Below are 24,620 nucleotides of genomic sequence, written 5' to 3'. Positions count from 1 at the left end.
GAACTGGTCAGTTTCCAGGTGCTACTACAATGTTATTCTCACTTTTGCAAATGGACTTTAGACATGAGAGCAACAAACTGCCCAATTCTATGCAGTTTTTCCTTTTGGCAACAAGTTCTCTATGCGCAACTAGAGCAGAGTGTGCTAGAAAACCATAGTTCTGTATATCCCACTACAGTACTCTTGTTCCATAGCTATGTTCTACATAGAATTACATTTAAGAAATTAGTGATGATTAAAACTTAATGAGCAAGACTGTTACCTGTATTACACCTAACGTGTTTGAGGAAAGAATATCTAGGTTTCCTTGACAAAAATCAGCACAGCTATATACACTATGAAATTTTCATTAAGATAAAATGGCCTTTACTTCTAACTATGACTTGAGTTACCCATGTATCTAAATCTGTGCTATGAGAGTGACAATCGTCCACTTGCTTAAGTAAATGATACAGTATTTAGCTGCCTATTTAACCTACTTCTGCAAATGCACTTAAGAGCAAAGAGCCTTCCTGGCATGTTGTATAGCTTTGCCAGCACATCTCTATTGTGGACCGCAGCACTCAGACTCTGGATGACTGGAGACCCTTGTGTCACATACCAAGCTATTCCTTTGATTTGTCCACTGCCAGGGATCTGTAGTTTACTCTACTTTTTGTGAGCTGGTTGCCATTTCACCACTAGGTCTGAAAAACTTCAAACTTGTAATGGCCATTGTTTAAGTGGTTAGAGCTGGAGATATAATTCCCTTTATGGCAGGTCATGTGTTGAACTTGAGAGAGCTGGAGCATTAAAGTAGAATTTGTTGTGTGTCATTAAAAAGATGCACAGGTAGATTGTGCCTGAACTGGCAATTTTGTAAGGTTATATAGATTGATACCAGCTGCAATTCCATGCACCAAGAACTAGTACATACCAATTTCTGATCTACCGAAGTTTGACCGGATTGTGTTTTGCTGCATGTAAGGGAACTGCACCTAGCCACTGACCCAAAGACGCTAAAATTACCATTTGAAAAACTGTTGCATAACCAGTTGCTCTAGTTAGGAGTTAAAGAAAAACAAAAACAAATTGATGGTAGATGATTATTCCAAAACAGTCCACCTTCCGTGTTAGGCCATCAAGTTGCAACTGGTGACCTGACTTCTGACATCTTACATATGACGATTTCCACTGGGGATTTTTCAACAGCGTGATCAGATTTGTATGTAGGTCACCAGAAAGGAGAGGTTAGCACATTAATCTATGCTACTTAATCCCCTTGTCTCTTAATACATTTGCTTTCCACGAGGCAAAATACTGTTAGCAACCAGATACTGCGCATTTCAAAACAATTACTGAAATTTAGAGTGCAAGACCTTTTAATTCTGAACATGAAATTTAACCAGTCTTACTTTTGGAGACCAGATTCAAGCATTGTCCCCCATCTCATTGCTTGTGCCTCAAAATAAGATGGTGACTATACATGTCTTTTCTTGCCCATTTCTGAACAAGGCTGCTTCTGTGTCCTTTGACCCTCATGCTGCAGCTCTCAGTACATTCTAAGCTATGAAACATTCATCCTCTCTCTTGCCCATGCCCAGATATCCTCTGACTGAGGAGATCAGAATCCTTCCCCTATAAAGCCATTCAAAATGTCAACGAACAGCATGCCAGCATTCTTTCCTTCCTAGAGGCTACCAGTCTCCTGGTCACATTCAAAAATATTTAGAAAAGTACTGAAAAACAAAAAAATGTCTAGGCCAAGATAGGCTGTCTCAAGGAACTGGTAATGAGAATCAAACTGTCACCTTCTGAACTACCCCTTCAAAATCTAGACAAGTTTGTTAAACTGTCACCATCCAATGGCTGAACTGGTGGTCTGTTTAGTTCCAAACTGTTGAGAAAGAAAGAGTGCATGGAAACTCAGCTATCCACACTTGAGGATGCCCCTTTAGAACATGGTTGAAGCACACTGAAGGGGCAATGCAGGGAAGTTTATAGTTCCACTATCATTGCTGTACCTGTTCAGTGGTTAAAGGAGATACAGTTCTCTACAGCAGCTAGTCCAGGATTATTCACAAGAATTAAATTTAGCTTTTCATGACACGTGAAAGTAGATATGGAAAGCAGTATCCATGAAAGATTCAGGGCTTTTACAGAACCTTGGTTTTTAATATTTTGTACTTAAAGGTCATTACCTTGTCAACATTAGCTCGCGTTTTAGCAGAAGTTTCCACATAGTTAACGTTCCACTGATCAGCTCTGTTCTTTGCTTCCTCTACAGAAACTTGCCTTTTGTCTTCCAAATCTGATTTATTACCAACTAGCAGAAAGGGAACGTTTTCATCTTCTTTTACTCTTAAAATCTGCTCCCTGGAGGAGGAGGAGGAGGAGGAGGAGGAAAGGAAGAACATTAAAATCTACAGAGGTATTATTCCCAGAAAAGTTCACAAAAAGGTAGTATTTTTATTTTTACCTTGTTACAGTAAATGCCCATTTACTTTTTAGAAAGTTTAGAGGGTGTGCAGTATGCAACTGCATCATTGTTCACTTGAACTATGATCCACTATAATCTTTTCAGCAGTACTAACCACATAGCCAGTTATTCCCCATTTGGGTAGTTGGGCATTTGATTTTTCCTTCCAAGTGTAGTACTTGATACTTATTCTTACTGAATTTTTATCTTGTTGATTACAGACCAGATCTTCAATTTGTCAAGATGGTTTTGAATTCTAATCCTGTTCTCCAAAGTGCTTGCAATCCCTCCCAGCTTGGTGTCATCCACAAGTGCTCTCCATTCCATTGGCCAAATCATTAATAAAATATTTAATAGGATCTGACCCAGGACAAACCCCCACAGGACCTCATTAGATATGCCTTCCCAGTTCAGAGCCACTGATCACTCTGAACAAAGATCCTTCAATCAGTTCTGCACCCTGCCTGCTAGTAATGTCATCGTGTACTTGAGCTGGTTTCAAGAGTTAACCTACAAGAAACTCAGACCATGCCAACATCCTGCTCAAATCCTCTCTGAAAGCAGATAGTTCTAAACAATAAGTTTCTAGATGAAGACATACAAACAGGAGTTTAAAAAAAAAGTGTGAAATTCAATTGCATCTCAAAGCACGGACGTATTATGCATGTTAGATAAATTGGATATTCCCTTTAATAACTAAGGCATACCAGTTGCTACAACAGATTCCACTCAGTTGCGTGAAGAAAAAGCAGAAGAGAACCTGCTAGCAACCACTAAAAAGCCCACATGTATAGCACAAGTGTATACAGCTTCTGCAAAAGGGAATCTGGGAAAAAAGTGCCCTGACCAACCACAGTTTTATAGAAAAAGCAATCAAGTTTCCAGACTTCCTGTCACAATGTCCTTCTTTGGTGTTCTGCTCACTATCATTCCTTCAGATTGATCAGGAATGCCCAGGAGCTCAGATGTAGACAGCTCCCAAACATGGCATGGTAGTGTTCTTTTAGCATTAATACTAAACTGTGAAACCTGCTCTAGAGATTTCTTCCAATAGACTATTCTTTGTCTTACAGAAGAGCTGAAAAGGATTAAGTTTTCTACCCTGCAACCCCTCCCCTCCATGCCCAAACTAAATATCACAAATATCTTCAAGGGTTGGTCTCTGTTTCTGCTGAGTGTTTCAGCATATATATTGCAAATTCACTTTAGCTGAAAGGGTAGTGTTTTTCAATCTTTAACAAACATTCTTTGTCTGAAGCTAGTCATGTTAAGTAAATGTTGCACTAACACTGTTTTGATGACTAAATTTCTTCCTCTATATAGCTCAGTGTGTGTCATTTCACTATTTCTAGTCAATTTTGCACAGCAGACAAGATCTGACATTTTAATTTAATAAGTAGTTTAAAACCATTCATGCCTCCCTTATTTGTCAAAAGCATCAAGAAAGGACACACCCATATCCCCTCTTCCATTCCAGGCCACCTTTAAAAAAAGTTTTCCTTAATATATTCTGATTTCCAGTACCAATTTTGTTTTGACCCATGAAGACTGGTCTAGTAGGCACTTACTGTGTTACTGTTACCCCATTCCTAATCTCTCTTGTCTTAAATGGTCTCTGGCTCAGCTTCCAGTCTATGATTGGTATAGTGCCTAACACACATCGGCAATCCAGTTCTGCTACTCCCTTGAGCACTTCAGACACTTTTCACAACATTAAAATGTTTTAAAGGTCAAAAACCTCTTTGACTTGCCAGTTTAACTGAGCACCTATAAATTACTAATGCTTAAGTTATTTCACTACTACAATAATAATGTAACCCATCACCCATACTTGGGATTTCCTACTGTGCTGCATGCCTGAGAGCATTTTTAAAATTAATATACAGTTCATATGGTCAATAAGGCATATATTTGTATTGATTTTGCTTCTACAACACTTCTAAAATAAAATTTCAACAAAATGAGTTTCCTTATCCAGATTTGTGGCTGGGTTCTAGAAAATTTAGATATATTTAGTGTCAGATTAATTAAGGAAGGAACTCTTACTCTAAATAGGGATGCAACAGGTTCTTGTTTCATTAGACCAAGCTGAAGTAGTTCTAGAGCAGAGGTTCCCAAACTATGGTCTGCAGACTACCAGTGGTCCACGAGCTCCATTCAGGTAGTTTGTGAATAGTTCCCTCTAAGGTGCATGCATGGATGGCTGCACATGAGAGAATGAAGGGCCACTCACCTAATTAGTGGAACTGCACAGGCTTGTCTCCACTAATTAGGTGCGTGGACCCCAGAGAAGAGAGAGGTGTAAGGTGAGTTGGTGGCCTTAGGTGTAATGGGGGCAGGTGGGAAGGGATAGTGGGGTAAGAAAAGGGGATGGGGGAATTTGGAATGTGCAGGGCTGCAGCAGCCTGAGAAAGTCAACTTTTCCCAGCCCCAGTTTGGGGGCTGCCACAGCAGGAGGAGTGGGGGGGAAGAGATAGAGAGAGGGCACATCCATAGCATTAGAAAGGTAAGACTGCTAGTATTAAAAAAGGAGGAGTTGTGTGCTTTTTAATTTGTAGAACAAAAAAAAAAGATTAAGTTTTATTGTATAGCGCTTTTATCCAAAGTGTTTTATAGTAGTTCGCTAACAGTGCAAACAGTATTTGGAAAGATCATTAAGCGGTCTGCCGAGACCCTCAGCAATTTTCAAGTGGTTTGCGAAAAAAAAAAGTTTGAGAACCACTATTCTAGAGCATGTAGTAAAGAACTTGTTTCTGCAGCTACTGCTGAAGCCTAGTGCTATTTGCATAAATTACAAGACTCAGATTTTCTGTCTGCATGGTCTTTTTGGGGGGAGGGAGGGAGGGAGGGGCTGAATCCCTTCTGACAGGGAAACTTTATTGTAATATGTTGCTGCAACTGCCTTGAAGTTGTAATGGAATCTGCCATATTCTGAACTAAAGAAAGCTTCTTGCTCTTTAAAATTGCTTTGGCCTGGACATTCTTCATATGGTTTATTCACTTCCTTTCAGACTGAATGGATGGTGATATGCACAACTGAAGAGGAAGGTATTTTCTTGACTTTAGGGTAGAATTTTAATATTTAGCATCTTAATTAGTGTTTTAGCAATAGTATCATACCATCCATTAGTTTCATCCTCAACCCACAGATTCCTAGTCAGATCATTTCCCCTCACTTGAAGAGGATGCATCAAAAGATTGACTGCTTGTGCCTTGCATTTCTTCTGCCCTATTACCAGTTTGGAACCTTGTGGGCTGTCGCCCCAGGAAACTTACATTAGTTGCCCCTGGAATTTTGACACTCTTCCAAGAGAAGACAAAATATCTATGAAGAGCTATTTACCCCTTTTCTTGGCCTGGCCTTGCTACATTGCCTGGGGGAAGTTTGTTTTGTTTATTTTGAGGACGCTGGTTAAAATGGAATGTCTACTTAGTGGTTTTTGATGGCAATTCATTTCCAAATACAGAAGGCAAATGTTTAACTCAACTGTTGATCCCCGGCAGCTCCAAATGGTGGGGCTCACAGGATTAAACAAGATTGCATCAACTGTACTTCAGTACCTTCAACTCAATGCTTTTACTATTAAGTAATCTCATTATCCTTAGAATATTGCTTCTATTGCTGTCCATGGTTGGATGAACATCAATAACCACCCTCATGAGGTGGTTGTGAAGTGCTGTGTAATGTTGCCAACAGTAACTATTGTTAGAGCCAATAATACCAACTCAGAGTATGGAAAGCTTGTTAGCCAGAGCTCAGGAATTTGGAGGATAAATCCTGACACATGCTGCTCCCCAGGATACTTAGTTTCTGTTTGAAAACTGAATATGTGACCTTTTGTACTACATTTATTCTAGCACATAGCAGCCAGATGTGCAGTCACTGGCCTCTGTTTGCTCCTGTTGGTACTTGACAGGTTAAACAGAGAAGAGAACCAAAAAAGGAGTATGGTATAGAACAATGGGTACAAGCAGCAGAGAGTAAAACTAACAGCCCTGGGACAAATGAAGTTTGGGATCCAAACTGCACAGCAGCTGTGCAGCCTACAAGACAGTCTGGTGCTTACTGCTATCAGTAACTATGCTCAGGCCCATCAGTTTGGATAGTAGTGCATCTGTTTACAAGTCAGTTTAAGTGCCAAAAAGCCACTGAATTACATAGGAAGGCAGCTTTTTTGAACCCTGACAAGTACCTGCTCCGACAGCAGTACTAAAGCTTTGTTTCATAGCATCTTAAAGACGTGCCAAAAATACCTGATCAGCATAGGAAAAAAAACATATGGCTGCTGTAAGTTTTGAGATGTCAAGACAATACACAAGGGTGCAGTCTATTCAAACTTTCATAGCTATGAAACAGCGAAAGATTACAATAAAAGTTATTGTGTAAGAGGAATCTGACAGGTGATCAAGACCTTATTTTATGAACTCACGAAAATATATTTAAATGTGTAATTTCCTCAGTTTACCTGAAGTCTGCTGTAGCTGCAAAAGATTCCAGCTCTGTGATAGAGAAGACGCACAGAAATCCCTCTCCACTTCGGAAATAGTTATCTCTAATTGCAGCATAGTCCTCCTGGCCTGCTGTATCCAATATGTCTATTTGGACCTCTTCCCCATCCAGAACTACCTTTTTTCTGTAGCTGTCTGCTTTGGTGGGTTCATAGTCTTCCACAAACTGAAAACAGAACAGTATAGGATAAAACTATATTAATACTCCCAAATAAGTGTTGAAACTACACCAGCTCCATCTGGATTTTTAATGTAAATACATGATGAAATATTTTTCTGGGTCAGTAAAAACTACATAGCTCATTTATTCAGGCCAGAAGAGTATCTATATTACAGTCACATCAAGACTTGACAAAATTAAGTCAAGCCCATCTTATGCCAGCAAAATAAGATGCTCTTGTGAGCTGTATGGTCACTAGAGGTTTTCACTTCCTGCTATTACCCAAAAACAAAATTCACACAATTTAGGACCTCTTGTCTCAGTTTCTATAGTTTTCTAGAGAATCAGCAGCATACTTTTGTCTTGGGTAATATCAGAATGTCAAGCTGATTTTGACCAGAGTTGGAATATTGGTTTATTTCTTACAAGTACTCAAGTCACTTAAGGGTATGTCTACACTGTACACTCCTTATGGTGGCATTTAGAATACATACACTGCACTTCCCTTTAGCATGAACATAAAAAGCAACATAGACCATGAGGCACTGCTTAGGCAATAAACACATGCCTGAATCCTTGGGGTATGTACCCTACGTGGCTTTCTATATGCTCAAGCAGCGCTGCCCCTATCTACAGCGCTATTTTTAGTAGTGTAGTGTCCCCCTGCCTCCCAAGCCTTTCCCCAACACGTGTAGCTACACACTGCACTGTGGATGCAGCTAGCTTTTCACTGTGGAGTATAGCTATGCAATACCCTACACTGCCACCAATGGTGCACATTACAGAAGTGCCCCAAGACTACTTGTCAATGCAAAATACTACCATTGATTGGCTAAGTGGTAAGGGAGAACAGGAATCCTATTACTAATCTCTCTCAAAGAAGTTGAGCAGCACCCCCAATAGGGTGCAGATCCCTTCTGAACCAAGTCTCCTTGATAAAGCTTGTCTAGAACCCTGTGCAGATACAAAATCTGCATCCACAGATATCCGCAGATTTGCAAGGTTCTAAGGATATCATTAGAACATACAATAGTTGTTTACACAAAGAGTTTGGAAAGGATTACTGAAGACAGGGAGAAAAGCACACTAGCTTCTGCAACAGCACAAAAACTAGGTTAGAGTTACTCATTCAAAGTATGCCCTCAAGTATGATCAAGAATTCATAAATGAAGAGACTGTTAAAGCTGAAATCGTCAAAACGAACTTAAAACTTCAGTTTTGGTAATAGGAGAACCAAAGCTTTTTGAAGTTTAAAAACTTGAATACAGCTCGAACAACAACATTAGTGACAAGGCTCAAATAAGGGAATACTACTCAGTGAGCTCTAAGAGGGCTAATTGACAGCGGATTTGAAAACAATTGGTGATTTATTGCCCTTTGAGATTATAAATCAAGTGAAAGTGTGTGTTCAAGAAATCCCAAACAACCACCCCAACATTTTTATATTCAACTTAATGGGTAATTCATATAATAAAGCTTTCAATTCTTCAAGCTAGTTTATTTGGAATTCTTCAAGAACTAGTTTTAAATGATCATACCAATAAATTTAAAGCTACTTAGCCATTTCATCATCATTTCCTTCTGAAAATGAAGTAGGATGCAAAATATTTTTATTGTGAAGTTGGATTCTTACCTCATCATACATGAATTGCAGTGTTAAGGCAGATTTTCCTACGCCACCACTTCCCACCATGATTACTTTGTGTAAAGCCAAAGAATTCTGACTTTTGGGCTTATTTGCAGCCATCTTTGGATTGCAGCTATTTGACAGAAGTAAACAGAATCTAGAAAGGGGAAATAAAGTACTTCCATTAGTTAGTGCTTGTGTACTGTTTAAACAGATTACCGGTAAAGTTTCAGGGACATATGTATTCAAGGAACTTGTTTCAGTTGTTACCCTTAGTTTTCTTTAGTGAAGGTAGGGTGTGCGCCGCATGTCTATCTGGTTCCTACTATCTTCACTACAATGATGCTGGAGATTTTTTAAAAAAGGTAAATCAATAAATAGCAAGGAAAGCCATCTCCCATGAAACAGCAATGCAAACTAGCCAAGAGTTAGATATTAAAATATGTCACCTGCTTGTGGAGTACAGCAAGAGTCATTTGTATGTTTGTAAAACTAGAAACACTTTTAAACAAGATCTCTGACAAAAACATAAGTCAATATCACACAAGAAAACAAGCTGTACTCCATCAAAGGAAGGAAGTGAGAGGTTTGTGGGAATTTACAAGTTCAATAATAAGTACTCAAAATAGACTCCTAGTAAATTGAGTGCAGTTAGTGTAGTCTTTGAATGGAAAACGAAAAACCCAGATCTGAATACAACTTACCCCCTATCATAAACCTAGTCCCAGATTTGGACCTTAGCGTCCAAAATATGGGGGTTAGCATGAAAACCTCCAAGCTTAGTTACCAGCTTGGACCTGGTAAAGCTGCCACCACCCAAAAAATTAGAGTGTTTTGGGGCACTCTGGTCCCCCCAAAAACCTTCCCTGGGGACCCCAAGACCCAAATCCCTTGAGTCTCACAACAAAGGGAAATAAACCTTTTCCCTTCCCCCCTCCAGGTGTTCCTGGAGAGATACACAGAAGCAAACTCCGTGAATCTAAACAGAGGGAGTCCACCCTCTCTATTTCCAGTCCTGGAAACACAAGCACTTCCCTCTTCACCCAGAGGGAATGCAAAGTCAGGCTAGTAAATCTAACACACACAGATTTCCCCCTGACTTCTTCCTCCCACCAATTCCCTGGTGAGCACAGACTCAATTCCCTGGAGTCCCCCACTAAAGAAAAACTCCAACAGGTCTTAAAAGAAAGCTTTATAAAAGAAAGAAAAATACATAAAAATGGTCTCTGTATTAAGGTGACAAATACAGGGTCAATTGCTTAAAAGAATATTGAATAAACAGCCTTATTCAAAAAGAATACAATTCAAAGCACTCCAGCAACTATAGACATGTAAATACAAAACAACAAACCATCTTTGTACTCACAACTTGGAAACAGAAGATTAGAAAGCAGGAAATAGAAACATTCACTCCTCATAGCCGAGAGAGTACAGGCAGAAGACCAAGAACGAAGGACTCACACAAAAAACCCTCCACCCAGATTTGAAAAAGTCTTGTTTCCTGATTGGTCCTCTGGTCAGGTGTTTCAGATTACTTCTTTCCAGGTGTAAGAGACATTAACCCTTAGCTATCTGTTTATGACACCCCCTTACAATCAAATGGCATAGTTGTGGCAAAAAAGGTGGAAGAGCTAGAAGTATATTTTGGTTTAGAACCAAATCAACCTGCACTCTTATGATGCAAAATGCTACTACCATGCATCCAAGTACTTAGCATTTGCAATTCGTGCCTCAATTCCACATCTTGTTACATGCATGTAGACCCCCTGCAACTCACTGACTTCAATGGATTCTGCCCATGCAAACAGTTGCAGGATTAGGACCCAACTGTGTACAGCAAGGAAACTCGTGTATTCTAGCAGGGGTAGGCAACCTATGGCACGCGTGCCGAAGGCAGCATGTGAGATGATTTTCAGTGGCACTCACACTGCCTGCATCCTGGGCACTGGTCCTGGGGGCTCTGCATTTTAATTTAATTTTAAATGAAGTTTCTTAAACATTTTAAAAACCTTTACTTTACATACAATAGTTTAGTTATATATTATAGACATAGAAAGAGACCTAAAAACATTAAAATGTATTATCAGCATGTGAAACCTTAATTAGAATGAATAAATGAAGACTCGGCACACCACTTCTGAAAGGTTGCTGACTCCTGTATTATAGGAAGCCAGCAAGGGGTCTCAAACTCCAGTAGATCTTTGTGCTCTTTTAGTTCAGTCCCTTCCTGAGGGTTTAGGCGAGTACCATCCTGGCAGACTGAACTGTTCCCTTTAGAGTCAGCCAATGCACTCCTATATAGTAGACCCCCTCTTGTTTTAGAAGTGAAGTATTCCCATCCTTCTAAATATTAGTGTTTTGATCCCTTCACTCTCCTTTGCTCCTTGGATTAAAATACCAAGTCTCAAACTCATCTTCAGACAGTGCATTAATGACTGCTACATTTCAGGGGAAGGGAGAGGATCTAGCACATTAGAGCTTTACAAGTTCACAGTAACTAGGAACTTAGCAAAACATGAAAGAAAGTTTTGCTAACTAGCAAAGGTAAACAATGACAATGAACTTACTCATGTGACAAAATAGTTTGTTTTTATGCAGTATTGTCATGTACTATATTATGAATGTGTACTGAACAGATTATGAAGACTTCATAACACTACAATTAAGTTTCAGTGTAGAGTTGCCATTTTGTTTGCAGATTAGTACATTTCATTAGTTTAACTGCTAAGATATAAAGTAATTTTCATAAGTGCATATGAACACTTTAGTTTGAGCCCATGTACTGAGAGGTTATTAAAAATGTAATATGGAAAATGTCAACTGAAGCTTCATTCCCAGGCTGTCTAAAAAAACCTGAGATCCTCTGGATCACATCAGTAACACATTATGTTGTCAAAGAATTCTGAAAATGCAATTGAAAATTAAGTGGCTTAAATTGTTTCACCCATAAAGGTTATCTAAGTGAAGGAAGTCTGAGCAAGCTGCTGTACTAATTATAGACGTGAGGCAGAGTGACAGAGATATAGCAAATGTATTCAGCTTATCTACACAAGTAAGGCATTAGTTACCCTTCCCACTTAGAAGATTTACACAGACATAACACTTCACTATTTAAGACTTAGAAATTTTGTTGTAATATCCCTCAGCTATAGAGTGACAAGATTTCTGTTTAGAGTCAATTTAGGATGAAGACATGTATACATTTAAAGCCTGACAAAAGTATGAAGACACTTGCGCTGTAGTGTAGTTGTAGCTTATGACAGCATAAGCTTTGTCACTCAGGGCTGTGAATAAGCCACTCCCCTAAGCAACAGTTACACCAACATAAGCGTTGGTGTGCACAGTGCCACATTAGCGGAAGAATTTCTCCAATCGACATAGCTTCTGCCATTTGCGGAAGTGGGTTTTTATGCCGATGGGAGAGCTCTTTCCCATAGGCAGAGAGAGTCTTCAGACAGGGTGCAGCTGCGCTGCTGCAGTGCTGTATGGGTAGACATGGTCTTAGAGCAAATAGGACTGGACATTTCACGCTAATCTGTATCTAAGAAAAATCTTTCCTACAGACACCGAGTAGTTCAGCTGAATTCAATGGAGCTACTGACATGCTCATGTTTCTGCAGGCCATAAATCAACACCAATACCCAGGAAATTCTGATTGACTGTTAGACTACAGTGTCTTTGAAGGCATCTGCAATACTTTAAATAGACAATCAACTAGGAAATTCACATTTGTCCAAAAGTTTTATCTACTAAAGCTACACAACTTTAAGAGTACTATACCTGGAAGTAAGAGAAATTGTTAATTTCACGTTACTCTGAGATACTACTTTGTAATTGTTCTCTATAGTCTTGTGTAAGGATTATTCTGCTTGCATATAAATTGTAAAGTATTTGCAATTAAAAGACTATCAAGTTTTTTTTTTGTAGTCAAGTCATTTTCAAAACCCTTGATATAGTGTCCCTTTAAAGGAAAAAAGCACAACTGCTTGAATCAAGGAAATAGGTGCCAACTTAAATCAGATTGGCTAACCAATTAACACTGTGCTCTTCGAGTCACACCATCAGCATAGTTATTGCAGCCCATTTCAGGTAAGTACCAATGAACTGCATTCCTACAAATGGGTGAGATGTTCAAGATTAGATACAAGTTTTGCTATACCAAGTTTAAGTCCTATCAGAGAATTTAATTGTCATATACTATTACAATAGATCAAATTTTGCTGTGGAAAGAGTTCCAAGGTCAGTATTCAGTTTTTGTATTAAGGTCTTAGTGATCCAGAAGACAGGACAGTTAACTAAGCTGGCATGTGCTGAACACCTGTAAGGACTGAGGGATGAGTTAAATACAGGAGATTAAGAGTCTAGTCTGCATTGTTCCACGGAAAGACATTCTGGAACAAACTCCATGAGACAAAGCTGAAAAGCACCAATATTAGAAGAAACCTGAGAAACCACAGCAAATTATGGAGGTGCCTGGTAGCAGCTCCATACTTATGGTCACATTTGACAGAGGACTTATGGTGTTTCCTCTAGAACTAGGTGGCCAACTGGTATAAAGTTTCACAGTTTTGAATTCACGTAGTTTGATTTTTATACTTCTAATAGTATAAAAATCAGGGCTCTGGCTGAAGTGTTCTCTGGGCAGCCCTACTTTTTGTTGACATAGAAAAAGGTGTTATCTGCATAAGCTATGGTAAAGAGGTCTGTCCCAACTAGATCTGGTGCAATGGGTAGTTTTTCCAATGTTGGATTCAGGTCACTTAGCTATTACCCACACTAACGGAAAGCTTACACACTGCACAAGCCTGATTGATGGGGGCTGGGCGCACAAAGCTGTATCATTATAAGTTACACTTGATTTCATTCTACAACAGAAGAGTTCATGTGCAGCTCCTCATGGAAAATAGACCTCCGAGGAGGATAATGCAGTTGCTGACTGTGTCCATTTCCCCACTAACTCTATTAATAAAAACCCAGTAAGTTCTTTAAAGATAAAAAAGCTTCATTTTGAACCTTTAGAGTTGCCACAGACACACCCTTGATAAGCTTACAAAAGCAAGAAATTAAGGCAAGACACTTATCACCACAGCCGTACATCGTAGGGTCTGCTGCATTGTCTACCTGAGGGACATTTGCCTTCCCTCATTCCCTTCTGCACAGAGCCCTTTACCATATTTTTCCTCCCAATGTTAAAGGTGCAGGTCTCTGAAGTAGCTGGTTGTGTTTGGAGGAAACAAGCCATCTAGTAAGGGCATATATGCAGGAAAGGTGAAAAGTAGTAATACTTATGGTTGTGGTGTGTGGTATTGGGAAGGGGTGCATTTATGGCTGAAACAGTAGAACTCAAATCAGCTTAACTTAGTTTCCTTTTGTGGAAGTAGGCATCCTGTGTAGCAACCATTACTGGTACTAAAATACAACACTGAATCATGTCACAATGCTCACTGTCATCTCCTTATTCACTACAGAGTCTCAGCTCCTACCTCCACATTCTGTTCCATGCACCTCAATACCAGGAAAATGACAGGCCACAGTTCAGAGAACAGTGAAAAGGGCATTGTCTAAACCAGGGGTTCTCAAACTTGGTTTGCAGCTTGTTCTGGGTAAGCCCCTGGCAGGCCACAAGATGCTTTGTTTACCTTTATTTAATGCTGTTAAATATTTTAAAGTGTTTTTAATGGGGGGGGGGTGCACTCAGAGGCTTGCTATGTGAAAGGAGTCACCAGTTCAAAAGTTTGAGAACCACTGACATACGTTGCAAGTCTTCAGGAAATGTCCCTCTTCGGCATTATTGGGTAGAAACAAGGGTCTGATGGTGACTATTTAAAGAGCCTGACTACACTGTGTTTAAAGCTTTATTAGAACCTATTCCTATAGTGCTTAAATGCATTAGTTACAGGAAAAATTTACAGACTATGAAGTGCATATTTGCCTCTTTGATGCATGCCTAACTCTTGCACTAACAAATTTTTGAGAAGCACAGGCTCCAAAAATGCCTCCCAGCTTATCAGAAGAAAGTCCTCCCACTCAACATGATGTTCCAATTTAGGTTCAACAAGTCCATTAGGAGAAAAGGTTGGGTACGTTAAGCTTTTCTTGAAGCATGAGGCACACTATAGTTTCAGAATCTTCTCATTTGTATGAGAGAATTCCTTGTATTAGACGATAGTAAGTAAGACAAAGTTTCAGAAAGTAACAAAAATAGAACTAGCTATAAATGTAGGCATCTGACCCATTGGGATCAATTACAATGTGAAGTTTAATGAAGTTTCTACAAAGATTTCTGGTAGGATTTTTTTCACATGACTTGCTCAATTATTTCTTCTCTAAGGTCTCTTAATGCCCTATACCTGCTGAGATTAGTCTTCTCTTTTGGGCTATGTTCATAGGAAATTAGGCACACCCATTCTTTACAAGGACCTCATTCCCTTCTCTACTTGCTCAAGATTGTAAACCAAGGAAACATGATCACCTGCAACCCCTTTATTTATGGTAGTGATATCATTTTTCCCCTGCTGGAATAAGCTCCCCATCTTATTGGGAAAGTGTCCAACAAATTAAGAACTCTTAGCTACTTTGGGATTCTCTTCGATTCTTCCTGTCAAAGGTAGGGGCCCGGGCAGAGACAGATGCACCGTGGAGGTGAATGCCTGGCTGTGAAGATGGTGTCGCCAGGAGGGCTTTGGCTTCCTCGACCACGGGATGCTATTCAAGGAAGGACTGCTAGGCAGAGATGGCCTTCACCTTTCGAGGAGGGCAGAGCCCTTATTTGCGCACAGACTGGCTAACCTAGTAAGGAGGGCTTTAAACTAGGTTCAATGGGGACAGATGAGCAAACCCCACAGGTAACTGGGGAACAAGACCTGGGAGATGGGTTGGAAACAGGAGGGAGCATGGGCTATAATGGCAGAGAGAAAGGAGGGTCAGGGCAAAGCTGGGAGGCAGGATCAAACCAGTATCTTAGATGCCTATATACAAATGCAAGAAGTATGGGTAATAAGCAGGAAGAACTGGAAGTGCTAATAAATAAATACAACTATGACATTGTTAGCATTACTGAAACTTGGTGGGATAATACACACGACTGGAATGTTGGTGTGGATGGGGATAGTTTGCTCAGGAAGGATAGACAGAGGAAAAAGGGAGGAGATGTTGCCTTATATATTAAAAATGTACACACTTGGACTGAGGTGGAGATGGACATCGGAGATTGAAGTGTTGAGAGTCTCTGGGTTAGGCTAAAAGGGGTAAAAAAAAACAAGGGTGATGTCGTGCTGGGAGTCTACTACAGGCCACCTAATCAGGCAGAAGAGGTGGATGAGGCTTTTTTCAAAACAACTAACAAAATCATCCAAAGCCCAAGATTTGGTGGTGATGGGGGACTTCAACTATCCAGATATATGTTGGGAAAACACCACCGCGGGGCACAGACTATCCAATAAGTTCCTGGACTGCATTGCAGACAACTTTTTATTTCAGAAAGTTGAAAAAGCTACTAGGGGGAAGCGGTTCTAGACTTGATTTTAACAAATAGGGAGGAACTTGTTGAGAATTTGAAAGTAGAAGGAAGCTTGGGTGAAAGTGATCATGAAATCAGAGTTTGCAATTCTAAGGAAGGGTAGAAGGGAGTACAGCAAAATAGAGACAATGGATTTCAGGAAGGTGGATTTTGGTAAGCTCAGAGAGCTGATAGGTAAGGTCCCATGGGAATCAAGACTGAGGGGAAAAACAACTGAGGAGAGTTGGCAGTTTTTCAAAGGGACGCTATTAAGGGCCCAAAAGCAAGCTATTCCAATGGTTAAGAAAGATAGAAAATGTGGCAAAAGACCACCTTGGCTTAACCACGAGATCTTGCGTGACCTACAAAATAAAAAGGCGTCATATAAAAAATGGAAACTAGGTCAGATTACAAAGGACAAATATAGGCAAACACAGGAATGCAGAGGCAAGATTAGAAAGGCAAAGGCACAAAATGAGCTCAAACTAGCTATGGGAATAAAGGGAAACAAGATGACTTTTTATCAATACATTAGAAGCAAGAGGAAGACCAAGGACAGGGTAGGCCCACTGCTCAGTGAGGAGGGGGAAACAGTAACGGGAGACTTGGAAATGGCAGAGATGCTTAATGACTTCTTTGTTTCGGTCTTCACTGAGAAGTCTGAAGGAATGTCTAATATAGTGAATGCTTACAGGATGAGGGTAGGTTTAGAAGATAAAATTGAAAAAAGAGCAAGTAAAAAATCACTTAGAAAAGTTAGATGCCTGCAAGTCACCAGGGCCTGATGAAATGCATCCTAGAATACTCAAGGAGTTAATAGAGGAGGTATCTGAGCCTCTAGCTATTATCTTTGGGAAAATCATAGGAGACGGGGGAGATTCCAGAAGACTGGAAAAGGGCAAATATAGTGCCCATCTATAAAAAGGGAAATAAAAACAACCCAGGAATCTACAGACCAGTTAGTTTAACTTCTGTGCCAGGGAAGATAATGGAGCAAGTAATTAAAGAAATGATCTGCAAACACTTGGAAGGTGGTAAGGTGATAGGGAATAGCCAGCATGGATTTGTAAAGAACAAATAGTGTCAAACTAATCTGATAGCATTCTTTGCTAGGATAATGAGCCTTGTGGATAAGGGAGAAGCAGTGGATGTGATATACCTAGACTTTAGTAAGGCATTTGATACGGTCTCGCATGATATTCTTATAGATTAACTAGGGAAGTACAATTTAGATGGGGCTACTATAAGGTTGGTACATAACTGGCTGGATAACCGTACTCAGAGAGTAGTTATTAATGGCTCCCAATCCTGCTTGAAAGGTATAATAAGTGGGGTTCCGCAGGGGTCTGTTCTGGGACCGGCTCTGTTCAATATCTTCATCAACGATTTAGATGTTGGCATAGAAAGTACGCTTATTAAGTTTGCGGACGATACCAAACTGGGAGGGATTGCAACTGCTCTGTAGGACAGGGTCAAAATTCAAAATGATCTGGACAAATTGGAGAAATGGTCTGAGGTAAACAGGATGAAGTTCAATAAAGATAAATGCAAAGTGCTCCACTTAGGAAGGAACAATCAGTTTCACACATACAGAATGGGAAGAGACTGTCTAGGAAGGAGTATGGCAGAAAGATCTAGGAGTCATAGTGGACCACAAGCTTAATATGAGTCAGTGTGATACTGTTGCAAAAAAAGCAAACGTGATTCTGGGATGCATTAACAGGTGTGTTGTAAACAAGACACGAGAAGTCATTCTTCTGCTTTACTCTGCGCTGGTTAGGCCTCAACTGGAGTAGTGTGTCCAGTTCTGGGCACCGCATTTCAAGAAAGATGTGGAGAAATTGGAGAGGGTCTAGAGAAGAGCAACAAGAATGACTAAAGGTCTTGAGAACATGACCTATGAAGGAAGGCTGAAGGAATTGGGTTTGTTTAGTTTGGAAAAGGGAAGAAGACTGAGAGGGGACATGATAGCAGTTTTCAGGTATCTAAAAGGGTGTCATCAGGAGGAGGGAGAAAACTTGTTCACCTTAGCCTCCAATGATAGAACAAGAAGCAATGGGCTTAAACTGCAGCAAGGGAGATTTAGGTTGGACATTAGGAAAAAGTTTCTAACTGTCAGGGTAGTTAAACACTGGAATAGATTGCCTAGGGAAGTTGTGGAATCTCCATCTCTGGAGATATTTAAGAGTAGGTTAGATCAATGTCTATTAGGGATGGTCTAGACAGTATTTGGTCCTGCCATGAGGGCAGGGGACTGGACTCTATGACCTCTCGAGGTCCCTTCCAGTCCTAGAGCCTATGAGTCTATAATAAATGTATTCTGGATTCAAGTTTAACAGAAAGCTCTTTCAAGTTGTTATACTGGTGTGTTCTCAAGCCTGCACCTCAGAACTCCTTCTGTGTACCTATGAACACAGTAAAATCTCAGTCTGGTGTCCCTATCCTACTTAACCCAATATCTAATCTTATTTTGGCTCCTTGAAAGCTAAGTAGTACAAAAGCATGGAGTTAGAAATTGAGGCATTCTTGTTCGTGGACACATGACTACTGATGTCCAATTCCCCAGTGACAAAGATTTAGCTGATCACTGCATAGTTTAGAAGTAACTAAAAATTATGGAAATTCCTTTGCTGTGACTGTCTCGCAGCAAACCTGGACAGTTTTTTGTTGAGAAAACATGGCTGTGGAAATCTGAACCCTGCATATAAAGTACAGGAAATCAAAGGCATTTATGGGATCAGTAACTGCAGAATGTTGTGGATGAAAATTACATTTTTAGTATCAGAGTTTACTTTTCAGTTACTGTAACACATTCAGGTGGCTTGTCAGTGCATAAAGAGGAATCTCAAATCTTAACATAGTATACTGAAGATAGGAGTTTGCAAGTTAACAGGGCTGGCGACCCGAGAATACTTGTAATTTATATGACATTGAGAGAAATGGAAAATCATTCAAACATCTGAATTGTAGCTCTGCAGGGAGTTTCCAGTTTGCTTCTCATATGTCCCAATGAGCAAGCTGTAAAGTTTCTGATGTCCTGCTATCCTATTTAGACTAAATGATACCCAAAATAATCCAAAAATTTGTGATGGTATCAGAGTTAGAGTGAAAGTTTCTAATGGCAATGGGGAAAAAAAAGCTTTGTATACACTGGCTGCCACAGACTGTATAGAATAGGTTTTCTAACAGAATAAAAAATTTGCTTTAGGATAACACCTAAACACAAAAATCAAAAATTACACAGGCCATTTATTCACTGCAGGAGTTAATTACACTGCTACAGAATGCAGTCCTTTAACCAGTTCGACTTCACAATTACTTGAGATTCTGGTAAACTGTCTATTGTTGGTCAAGCAATGCAAGGTCAAATAGATTTCATCAAGTTGAGTGTAATATGCACAGCACAAAAACTAACTATTAACAAAATTAAGCATGAATAATAAAATGGCAATTAATAGTGCGACTAATCATGCTGTTAAATAGAATACCATTTATTTAAATATTTTAGATGTTTTCCACATTTTCAAATATACTGATTACACTTTGTATTCTGTGTTGTAATTGAACAATGTTCACTTTATATTACTACAAATATTTCCACCGTAAAAAACCTAATACAAATTCTGTAGTGCAATCTCTATTGTGAAAGTTGAACCTGCATTCAAAAACAAAATGTAGAATTTTAGTGCCTACCAGTCCAATCAGTTCTACTTTTTGTTCAGCCACTCACTCAAATTTGGTTACCACTTGCAGAAGATAATGCTGCCTGCTTGTTTACAATGTCATCTGAAAGTGAGAACAGGTATTTGCATGGCACTGTTGTAGCCAGCATCACAAGATATTTACATGCCAGATGAGCTAAAGATTCATATGTCCTCCCTTGATGCTCCAACCACCATTCCAGATTACATGTGTCCATGCTGATGGGTGCTGCTTGATAACAATCCAAAGCAGTGTGGACTGATACGTGTTCATTTTCATCATCTGATGCAGATGCCACCAGCAAAAAGGTCAATTTTCTTTTTTGGTTGTTTGGGTTCTGTAGTTTCTGCATCAGAGTGCTGCTTTTCTAAGACTTCTGAAAGCATGCTCCATACCTCACCCTTCTCAGATTTTGGAAGGCACTTCATATTCTTAAATCTTGGGTCGAGTGCTGTAGCAATCTTCAGAAATTTGACATTGGTATTCAGAAATTTGACATTGGTATCTTTGCATTTTGTCAAATTTGCAACGAAAGTGTTCTTAGAATGAACACGTGCTGGGTCATCACCTAAGACTGCTACAACATGAACAGAATGTGGGTAAAGCAGCACAGAAAACACACTGAACTCCTTGGGGGGAGAATTGTCACAAATTTAATAAACTTTTTTTAAAATGAGTCAGCATGGAAGCAAGTCCTCTGGAATCATGGCTGAAAAGGTATATGAATCCTTAGCGCATCTGGCATGTAAACATCTTGCCATGCCAGCTACAACAGTGCTATGCAAACCCCTTTTCTCACTTTCAGGTGAGATGGTAATTAAGTGGGAAGTATTATCTCCTGAAATCAACTTGTTCCTCTTAGTGATTGGCAGAAGAAGTAGGACTGAGTGGACTTGTTTTACATTGTTTTATTTTTGAGTGCAGTTAGGTAACAAAAAACACATACCTGTATAAGTTTCATTTTCATGAAAAAGAAACTGAACTACAGTACCTGTATAAGGTGAACTGAAAAATATTTCCTTTATCATTTCTCCAGTGCAAATATTTGTAATCAAAAATATAAGTGAGCAGTGTACATTTTGCATTCTGTGTTGTAATTGAAATGGATATATTTGAAAATGTAGAAAAACCATCCAAAAATATTTAATAAATTTCAATTGGTATTCTATTGTTTATCAGTGTGATTAATTTGAGTTTCATTGCAGTTAACTCAAGCGATTAATTGACAGCATCAGCATGCATCTGACAAAGTGGGTATTCACCCACAAAAGCTCATGCTCCAATACATTTGTTAATCTATAAGGTGCCACAGGACTCTTTGCTGCTTTTACAGATCCAGACTAACACGGCTACCCCTCCGATACTGTAACACACATGGGTATCTGATCTTGAATTATGAAAGTACAGTCATGTGGCCATGAAGTTAATCATGTCTAGATGCAGGAGGAAAGACCAAAGGAGGGGAGCATATAAATAAGCGCCTCACTTGTTTTCCAGGATGAATATACTTAAACTAGATCAAGACATGCACATTTATTGCCCAAGCTTTGCTTCCCCTCTATTTGAATGGCAGGAAGTAGAGGCATGTGCAATTATCTCATTATTTTCTCAAAATTAGAGTATTGTCGTAGTGTCATGAATCTAGTTTTATTCCACATCCCTATACTTACAAAAAGTTATGTCACATTGACAGACTTCTTCTGAAGACTCCCAATTGCTTTAACACTATTACCATTTAGTTTTCCAAAGTAATATGCTGGAACATTAACAGTTAGATACACTATGAATGCCCCAAAGTCAGGAACGATGTGAATTACTGACCACCACAAATATTAATACCAATATCTGTACTTTGCTTGAATGAAAAAGTTTAACCCCTATCAGACTAAATTTCACCTTACTAGATAAAATGAACATAACAGGGCAATTATTGAGTGATCCTTCCCCCCCCCCCCCATTATCCTGACCCAGTTTCTGCCAGTCAGAGGCTTAGGGACACCCAAAGCATGGGGTTGCATCCTTGACCAACTTGGCTAATAGCCATGATGGACCTATCATCCTGAACTTTATTCTTTTTTTTAAAACCAGTACTACTTTTGGCCTTAACATCCCCTGACAATGAGTTCCACAGGTTGACTGTGCATTGTGTGAAGAATTACTTCCTTTTGTTTTAAGCCTGTTACCCAATTAATGTCTACCTCCTGGTTCTTGCCCCTTTACAGTACACAAATAATATTTCCCTATTCACTTTCTCCACACCATTCATTTTAATAGATCACACTCATCCACCCTTAGTCATCTTTTTCTAAGATGAATGGTGCCACTCTTTCTAATCTCTCCTGATACGGAAGCTGTTTTGTACCCCTAATAATTTTTATTGCCCTTTTCAGCATGGTTTCCAATTCTAATATTTTTTTTAGAGGGGATGACCAGACCTGCACATAGTATTCAAGATGTGGGAACATGATTTATATAGCAGCAGTGATATTTTCTGTATTATCTATCCCTTTCCTAATGGTTCCTAACACTGTTCTTTTTTGACTGCTGCTGCACACTGAGCAGATGTTTTCAGGGAACTATCCGTGATGACTCCAAGATCTCAAGTGGTAACAGCTAATTTAGACCCCATCATTTTGTACATAATAGATTTTTTCTCCCCACATGCATAACTTAACACTTAACACTGACTGTCATCTGCAATTTTTTCACCCAGTCACAAGAGATCCCTTTATAACTCTTTGCACTCAGTTTTAGATTAACCATCTAGAGTAATTTAGTATTCTCTGCAACTCTGCCACCTCACTTTTCACTCATTTTCCCATATCATTTATTATGATGTTAAACAGGACAGGAACCAGTACAGATCCTTGGGGGACCCTGCTATTTACTACTTTCCATTGTGAAGACTGATCATTTAATTCCTGTCTTGTGTTTCCTCTTAACCAGTTACTGATCCATGAGAGGACCTTCCTTCTTATCCATGACAACTGCTTACTTTGCTTAAGAGCCTTTGATGAAGGACCTTGTTTAATGGAGCTTTCTGAAATCTCAAGTACACTATATCAGCTGGATCAACTTTGTCCACACACTTAGCACCCTCCCCCGCCCCCAACCAAATTCACATGTATTAGTAAACATGTTCCCTCACAAAAGCCGTGAGGACTCTTCCAACATACACAGCTGATAATTTTGTAGTTTCCAATCAATTTGCCTGGTACTGAAGTTAGGCTTACAGACCTGAAATTGCCAGGATTGCCGGTGGAACCTTTCACCGAAAAAAAGTCAGCATCACATTGGAGAATAACTAATCATCTGGTACAGACAGGGTCGGTGCAAGGAAGTTTCGCACCCTAGGCGAAACTTCGACCTTGCGCCCCCCCAGCCCTGCAGCAGCTCCTCACCCCCCCCGGCCCTGAAGTGTGCCGCCCACCCCTGTGGCAGCTCCCCACCCCCTGGCCTGAGGAGCCCTGCGGTACCTCCCCACCCCAGCTCACCTCTGCTCCGCATCCTCTCCAAGCAGGACTGCTTGCAGTGGAACCCCTGGGCTGGCGGCTGCCAGTGTGACGACACTTTGAGCAACTCTCCTGTTTTGCAACTAGGTGCAGTTTCTGCCGCGTAACGTAACCAACTGTGCGCCTGCTCAGGAATTGCTGCTGCCTGGTCCATGGGGTTGTCACTTTGTTACACCAGCAGCGGCATGCTGACCCAGGGGACCTCCCTGGGTTGCCAGCGGCGTGCCAGGGGAGCCCAGAGGATTCCGGGGGCCTGGGGTCTTTGGCGGCAGGGGGCCCTTCCGCTCTGGGACCAGTCGCCGAAGTGCTCCGGAGACCCGCCGTGGGGCCCCTCCACCACCGAATTGCCACCGAAGCAGGACCAGCTGCCGAAGTGCAGCCGGGTCTTCAGCGGTAATTCTGTGGTGGAGAGCCCCTGCTGCGGGTCTCCGGAGCACTTCGGCGACTAGTCCCAGAGCGGAAGGGCCCCCCGCTGCCGAATTACCGCCAAAGACCAGGCTGCATGTCAGCAGCGGGTCCCGCTTCAGCGGTAATTCACTGGCGGGGGGTCCTTCCGCCAGCAAGGACCGGGAGCAGAAGAAGCTCCAGGGGCCCGGGCCCCGCGACAGATTTCTGGGGCTCCCGGAGCAAGTGAAGGACCCCACTCCAGGGGCCTCGAAAAACTCTTGTGGGGGCCCCTATGGGGCCTGGAGCAAATTGCCCCTCTTGCCCCCCCCCCCGGGTGGCCCTGGGCTGCCGGCTGCCGCTGCCCTGACCCGGGGGACCCCCTGGGCTGCCAGCTGCGCCGCCCTGACCCGGGGGACCTGCAGCTCAGACTCCCTCTCTGTCCCAGCAGCAGCGGCTGCTCAACCATTTAAAAAAATTGGGGGGTGCTTTTTGGTGCCCCCAAATCTCGGCACCCTAGGCAACCGCCTAGTCCGCCTAAATGGTTGCATCAGCCCTGGGTACAGAGGTGGATTTAAGTGATAGAATATGCACCACAGTCCTGCAATTTCATATTTGAGTTCCTTCAGAACTCTTGGGTGAATTCCATCTGCTCTGTGACTTACTGTTTAATTCATCAATTTGAGGTCAGAGGAAGTTTTGGAACAATTTGCAACAGTTCCTCAGATCTGTCTCCTCCTAAAAAGAATGGCTCAAATGTGGGGGGAATC

General features: G+C 40.7%; 1 protein-coding gene across 1 annotated transcript in view; it reads right to left on the bottom strand.

The window, feature by feature from the left end:
- RALA (RAS like proto-oncogene A) overlaps positions 1 to 24,620 on the bottom strand; it is a 42,412-nt gene that overhangs the window by 1,800 nt on the left and 15,992 nt on the right. Inside the window, exons 2-4 of the mRNA XM_050937823.1 lie at positions 8,761 to 8,911; positions 6,925 to 7,133; positions 2,181 to 2,355 (exon numbers count right to left, since the gene is read on the bottom strand). Coding sequence (XP_050793780.1) covers positions 2,181 to 2,355; positions 6,925 to 7,133; positions 8,761 to 8,874 — 498 coding nt within the window. The 5' untranslated portion in view covers positions 8,875 to 8,911. The remainder of the gene's footprint in view (positions 1 to 2,180; positions 2,356 to 6,924; positions 7,134 to 8,760; positions 8,912 to 24,620) is intronic.

This window comes from Gopherus flavomarginatus, chromosome 2 (genome assembly GCF_025201925.1).
Source record: "Gopherus flavomarginatus isolate rGopFla2 chromosome 2, rGopFla2.mat.asm, whole genome shotgun sequence".
NCBI classification, from domain to species: Eukaryota; Metazoa; Chordata; order Testudines; family Testudinidae; genus Gopherus; species Gopherus flavomarginatus.
The sequence above is the reverse complement of the archived record's forward strand: the minus strand, read 5'-3'. Positions and strand labels throughout refer to the sequence as shown.